This window comes from Cuculus canorus, unplaced genomic scaffold (assembly GCF_017976375.1).
Source record: "Cuculus canorus isolate bCucCan1 unplaced genomic scaffold, bCucCan1.pri subtelo1, whole genome shotgun sequence".
Lineage (NCBI taxonomy): Eukaryota > Metazoa > Chordata > Aves > Cuculiformes > Cuculidae > Cuculus > Cuculus canorus.
The window spans coordinates 1,353,800-1,360,897 of NW_026527860.1; the positions used below are offsets into that span (position 1 = coordinate 1,353,800).

The 7,098-nt window shown below is 51.1% G+C and overlaps 1 protein-coding gene across 1 annotated transcript; it reads left to right on the top strand.

Moving 5' to 3' along the window:
- Window positions 1-5,912: 5,912 nt before the first annotated feature.
- LOC128850885 (olfactory receptor 14A16-like) lies at window positions 5,913-6,773 on the top strand (the record flags this gene model as incomplete). Its single annotated transcript, XM_054055902.1, has 2 exons — window positions 5,913-6,041; window positions 6,213-6,773. Coding segments are annotated over 2 exons (690 nt in total), but the record flags the coding sequence as incomplete, so codon positions are not given.
- Between the last annotated feature and the right edge of the window lie 325 nt (window positions 6,774-7,098).

Here is a 7,098-nt window from a genome sequence, read left to right on the forward strand (position 1 = left end):
CACAAGTCAGAAACACTTCCATGGAGTAGCATGGGCAGAGACCTGGCCGGGTGAGGAGTGTCCTGAGGACATGGACCTGGACACCAGGGTGCTTCCTTATCCTCACTCACAAGAGTCCTCCACAAATTCCAGGTGTCCTTTCAAAAGAGTTTTTCCAGAAAAAATGTTTATTTTTTCTGGAAATTCCTCAGCCTGGAGAAGAGAAGGGTCCAGGGAGACCTTATAGCAGCCTTCCAGTACTTGAAGGGGGTCACCAAGAAAGCTGGGAAGGGACTTTTCCAAGGGCATGGGTTGATACTACAAAGGGGGAATGGATTAAATTGGAGAGGGGAAGATTTAGATTAGACAATAGAAAGAAAATGGTGAGGCAGTGGCCCAGGTTTCCCAGGGAAGCTGTGGCTATCCTCTCCCTGGAGGTGTTCAAGGCCAGGTTGGATGGAGCTTTGAACAGCCTGGACAGGTGGGAGGTGTCCCTGCCCATGGCAAGAGGGTTGGAACTGGATGGGCTTTAAGGTCCTTCTGACCCAAACCATTCTATGATTCTGAAAAGTGTGGTAATACAAACATAAATTAAAACATTCTTTTCTTAGGTGGACTTTGAAATCTTCCTCTTTAACCACACTGGGAAATGACTCCAAGGAGATGTACAAGGCTTGAAGACCTGGAGAAATCTCCAGGAAGACAAAGAGCTCGTTAAGGCTTTCTGTATTTTAATGAGACCCAGGGTGGGTTTGCTGATCAGTCCTTGAACGTCATCTTCTGAGAGGAGAATGAAGAAAGCTCTCAAGAAGTCAAAAGCAGAACTCAGAGTTCCTTGAAGTCTTAATTGGTCTCAGTGAGGATGGTTAGTGACAAAGCTTCCCCAGGGACTCGTTAGAGCCGAGAATTGGAGGCCATGATTGCAGGCAGGCAAAGGCACTGTGCAGGCAGCTGTGATGCTGAGAGAAGCCTGGGTTTGCTCGGTGAAGCAGAAAGGCCAAGGTCTGACCCCCAGCCCTGGGCAGGCAGATCTGGCTTTGACTGCAATGACGCTGTGTGTCATGAACATTCTCACACTGCTGAACTGAATTGGGAGCAGTTATTCCATGTCATTCCAATCACAGGCCTGGAGGGTTACATGAGATGCCAAGGCTCTCACACAAAGATCCATGCAGTTGTAGAAGAGTCGAGTCCAAGAAGGGCAGGGTCATAAAAGTATTGATTCATAGAAGAGTTGCAGAAAACTTGTGTGTGAGAACACTCGGGTGATAGAAGGGTTGGATCATAGAGGACTGATCGAGGAATTCAATCACAGAAGGTTTATCGAAGACTTGAGTCATAGAAGTCTCGTAGCAGAACTGGGTCATTGATGATTAAGGTCATAAAAGGGTCATAGAATATTCAGGCCATGGAAGAGTTGAGTCACTGAAGTGTGAGTTTATTTGGATTTTAGGAGTGTTTGTCCACAGAACAGTCACAAAAGTTTTGGTTCAGAGAAAGATAGGGTCAGGGGTGAGTCTTGGAACCATCAGGTAATAAAAGAATCAGGTCACTGAAGGTTCATAGAAGTGTCAGGTCATAGAAGAGTCATAAAAATGTGAAAGCATAGAAAGTTGCATCATAGAGCAGTCAGATCACAGCCAGGTCATGGAATGACGTGTTCTGTCATAGAAGGCTCGAGTCATGGAAGGGCCTGATTATACGAGAGACAGGTCACAAAAGAACTGAGTTATAGATGTGTCAGGCCTTAGAGGAGCATTAGAAGAGTTCAGTCATAGAAGGTTCCTACAAGTCTCAGGTCACAGAATTTTCCCATAATAGAAGAGTCGAGTCACAGATACATGAGAGTTGATTTGGATAATAGAGGAGTTTGGTCGTAGAAGGGTTATCAAAGAGTCAGGTCATAGAAGTGTCAGGTCATAAAATGTTGGGGTCGTGGATTATTCTGGTCCTAGAGGAGCCAGGTCATAGCAAGCTGTAGAAGGATCATAGAAGAACTGGGTCATAGAAGGCTCAGGTTTTAGAAGAGTAGGGTCATAATGGACTCCTAGAAGAGTAGGTGGTCAAAGAGTTGGTTCGCAGAGGAGATGGATGATTGAAGGCTCATTGAAGTGTAGGGTTGTAGAAGGAGTATGTCATTGAAATGTCTGGTCATAGAAGCACTAGGTCATAGAAGGGTCATGGAATTTTGGGTGATAGGAGTCCTAAAAACACAGCTGGAGGCTCGTATAAGAATAATATCATCCAAGAGTCAGATCACAGAAGGGTCACTTAACAGTAGGGTTGGCTCATAGAACACTTGGGTCATAGAAGGTTTGGGTTAAAAGAGCATAGAAGTGTCAGGGCATGCATCATTTGCATCACCAAAGAGTGATAGAAGCCTTGGGTCATATTTTTCCTTCTGAAAAGGACCCGCAAATTGGAAGAAGTGCCAGTGGTCAGGGAGTCTCCATGGCCTTTTGAATATGATGGAGAGTGACCTCACTGGGACATCGTCCTGCTCACTCAGCTCCCTGGGATACTGTCCCTCCTATTCCAGAGGCTGGGAATGATTGTGTTTGCTCAAGTGATCCCTGACTTGTTCCCCACCCACGCCTGTCCATGTCTTCCAGAGTCCCATCCTGAGTCACAGTGGCTTGGGAGAACTTGCTGGGGAAGACAGGGACAAAGAGGACATAGGGGATCTCTGATCTTTCTACACCTGCTCTTCCTAAATTCATCAGTGCCCACACAGGTCTGAAGCAGTCAACACTCATCATGGGGCCCTTGAACAGTCTTTCAAGCTGAGACTGAATCTTGGTCTGGACCCGTGTTGAGCATGGAGGATGTTGTCCTTGAAGACCATCTGTGCTGAGCTCTGTGACCGTATTCCAGCTCTGTGTACCACAGGAACGGCTCCAGTTCCTCCTGCCTGTGCCCTTGGCTGAGGGCATTGCTGCCCATTGGGGCTGCAGCCCTACAGCTGTGGCACCACAACCTCATCCCTGCCACGAGGAAGCCTGTGACCAAGCGCCCAGAACCCGTGTGTGTGAAGGCTTTGCTTAGCAAAAAGACGTGGCTGGGACAGAAGAGAGCTGAGTGTCTTTAAAACCAAGGCCTAAAGATCCAAGATGAAATGCCTAAATTTACTCAATGGAAAAGATCATCTCAGCTTGAAGAAATGAGATCATTCCCTGTCACTGTCCTGTTGTCCTATCTAATGGTGGGACAAAAATATTGATTTTCATGGCCAGCTGTTTTTCTAACAGGAGTAATGACACTGCAGGACAGAAGTGTCTCTGCCAGCTGAGGGAGGGAACATCAGGGATGGCTTCAGGCTGTTTCTCAGCAGGTTCCCTGGAGACCCAGGGACACCTGGAGGGAGCCCCAAGGGGGCAGAGAAAGGGCTGCCTTGGGCTGCTCCTCTGCTGCTGAGCTGGGCTGGGCTCCTGGCACGGAGGGAGCTGGTGGCAAGTGGGCAGCGCTACAAAGAGCCATCTCTGGGCAGGAGCAGCTCCTCTGCAAAGCCCAGCAGGGCTGAGGGCACTGCCTGCAGGCAGCGAGGGCAGAGGAGGGAGGCACAGAGAGGGGAAAGGCAGGGTGGGGTGGGAGGAAAGAGGAGGCTTCATTTGGAGAAAGATCTTCACCGCCCTTCTCCAGGTGAGTCTCTGGGTGCAGGACAATGCAGGTGCTGTTCCTGGAGGGATCTCCTAAAGCCAACACAGCCACAGCCTGTGGGATCTGTCAGGAGGGCTCTTGCTGTTTCTCCAGTGGAGAAAAAAAACAGAGTCAGTGTTCAGCCTGCCCGGGGAGTTCCCCATGGAGGCACAGAGAGAAGGTATGGGGGGAAGAAGCACCTCCTGGCAGGAGAGGGTCTTTCTGCTTTCAAGAGGTGCTGTGTGAGTGAGGGCTGCTCACAGCTCCAAATGCCTTCAGGATATTTCGAAGAGGACATTCTAAAGGGGAGATCAGGGAAGAGATTACATTAAAGATCAGGTACTTCACTGAGTTTGGCTTTTCACTTTCTTGCCCTTGGGGAATTTCAGTGGAAAAATAGAAAAAAAGGCTGTCATGATTAAAGAAATCAGGGAGACTCCTGAGCTGTGACCTTGAGGGGTCAGTGGGTCTGATAGGAGCCTCCAAAAGTGTCTCCATCTGCTCCTCTGCACATGGACACCACCAGCATCACCTCTGCTGGACCCACCAGGCTCAATCTGTGCTGTCCTTTTCTGCTTATAAAGAAGACCCTGTGCCCAGCTTTACCCGGCAAACAGGCAGGTTTGTGTAGGGCTGGGGGAGAGCAGAGAGGGTCAGATGGGGTCTGTGAGCACTGACAGGGAGAAGGTATGGGACAGGGAAACACCTCCCAGGTGGCAAATCTCCAGGCAAAAGGGGCAGGGACAGAGAATGAGAGGAAAATTAAAAGAATGGTGCTGTGGGAGATAGAATTCAGATAGCTGTGTGTGCTCCCCTCCAGGGCAGCCCCTTCCTCTGAGCAAGCCCCCTGGCCTCCTCTCCCACCCAGCAAAGCCTCTGCCCTCAGGGCTCTGGGCTCCAGGGCTGAACCCCCTCCTCTGCAGCCACAGCTCCAGTGCCCTCTCCAGAGCACAGGGGCTGAGAGCAACTGCCCGGCAAGGTTGGTGTCTGGGAGGGGGTGAGCACAGCTGGGGAAGGGGAACACTGTCTGTGTGCCCGGCTGCCTCTGCCCTGGCCTCTCGCAGCCAGACCCTCACTCTCTTTCTCCCTCTTTCTCCCCTTGTCTCTGTTCTTGCTGTTGTTCTCTCATTCTCACTGCCAGGCTCTCTGGGGATGGGAGCTGCAGCTGTACAGTCCCCCACTGCCCTGGTGGCTCCTTTCCTGCCGTTGTGTCCATGGGAACCCGTGTCCCAGCTTTGCTCTGAGCTGTGAGGCTGTGGGCAATGCAGTCAGTGGGGCTGGGAAGGAGCTGAATCTCTTGTAACTAAATGCCATCCTGAGGACACTTGGCTCTCCTTGAGGGGTCCTTCCAAGTTCTGAGCTTCCCTCCAGAATGCAAACCTGTCCCATCGCTACTTGGTGTTACCTTGAAAGCCTTATGGAGAAGTGCAGAGATGCTGCAAGAGAGAAAAAGCTTTTGGGTGGGTGAAAGGAGCCGTGTGTGTCCTGGCCTGAAAGTGGGGTGCTCAGACCTTAGAAAAGGGTGAGATGTTGAATGGTGTGAGGTAGATCCCTCTGCTCTCAGCTGGACCTGGTGTTTCTTCAGAGGAACATGGAAGTGTGATCCGCCTCCATCTTAGAAAGGTGCAAATCCAGGGCAGCTGGGACCAAGAGTGAGGGACAGAGCAGCTCCCCTCCCTCTGTACTGAGCCACAGGCAATGCTCTCACCTTGCAGGATTCCCTCTTTCCTCCTGGAGTGCAGCAGAGATGCTGAGTGGTTCTGACAGCCAAGAGCACTGCCCAGGGTGGGAGAAGGAGCTGTAAAATCCCAAACCTCTCAGCCTGCCTTCTGCCCTCTCTGCCTTCTTCGTCCTTGGTGGTGCAGGTGCTGCCAAGCCCTTCTGCACCAGGAGCAGTTCCCCAGGACAAAGCTGAACCCCAGCAGTGTCCCCTGTCCCCACCGTCCCCATGACCCCCTGCTGCAGAGCAGGGCTGACTCCTCGCAGCCAGCGGGCAGAGGCCCTGCTCCTCCCGGCACATTCAGCCGGCACCGAGCAGGGCTGCAGGCATGGAGCTGAAGGAAGGGCTGCGAGAAAAGGGACAGTGTGTGAGCAGCAGGGAAAGGGGAAGGAGAAATGGCTTTGATTTTTCTCAGTGACCTCCCCATGAACTTGTCACATTCCTTTCCCTTCTGACAGTACCCCATGCCGAGAAGCAGCAGATGTCCAACAGCAGCTCCATCACCCAGTTCCTCCTCCTGGCATTCGCAGACACACGGGAGCTGCAGCTCTTGCACTTCTGGCTCTTCCTGGGCATCTACCTGGCTGCCCTCCTGGGCAACTGCCTCATCTTCACCACCATCGCCTGTGACCACCATCTCCACACCCCCATGTACTTCTTCCTCCTCAACCTCTCAATTCTTGACCTGGCATCCATCTCCACCACTGTACCAAAATCCATGGCAAATTCCTTCTGGGACAACAGGACAATCTCCTACTCAGGATGTGTTTCTCAAGAATTTCTGCTTGCCTTTTTCATTTCAGCAGAGTATTTTCTCCTCACCATCATGTCCTACGACCGCTACGTTGCCATCTGCAAACCCCTGCACTACGGGACCCTCCTGGGCAGCAGAGCTTGTGTCCACATGGCAGCAGCTGCCTGGGGCGCTGGGTTTCTCAGTGCTCTGCTGCACACGGCCAATACATTTTCCCTGCCCCTCTGCCAGGGTAATGCTGTGGAACAGTTCTTCTGTGAAATCCCTCAGATCCTCAAGCTCTCCTGCTCACACTCCGAACTCAGGGATGTTGGACTTCTTGATATTAGTGTCTTTTTATTGTTTGGCTGTTTTGTTTTCATTGTGGTATCCTATGTGCAGATCTTCAGGGCTGTGCTGAGGATCCCCTCGGAGCAGGGACGGCACAAAGCCTTTTCCACGTGCCTCCCTCACCTGGCCATGGTCTCCCTCTTTGTCAGCACTGGAGCATTTGCCTACCTGAAAACCTCCTCCACCTCCTCTCCATCCCTGCACCTTGTCCTGTCAGTTCTGTACTCCGTGGTGCCTCCAGCAGTGAATCCTCTCATCTACAGCCTGAGGAACCAGCAGCTCAAGGATGCAGTGTGGAAACTGATAACTGGATGGTTCTCTGATGCAATGAACTGCTTATCATCTTCTGCATAGCAGTTATCCTGCAACTCATGGCAGGCTCAGGCCAGCTTCTATATTTGTTGATGGTTTTTCAATTATTTTCATTCTGGTTTTTAATTCACTGTCTTCTTCTCTTTTCTTTTCTTACTGATTATTTATGTATATGAGGAGCTGTGCTCTCTGTGTGTTTCAACAAAATAAAGGGATATTCAAGGACTTTTCTTTCCTGCTCTCTTTCCCTCAAGTCCTTTTTGGAGCTGCAGGGACAGTTCCTGTGGGCATGGGTGGAGGGGAAAAGAGTCCCAGCACGGCAGCACTGCCCGGCACCAGCGCTTGATCTCCCTGAGCTGTTCTCTCT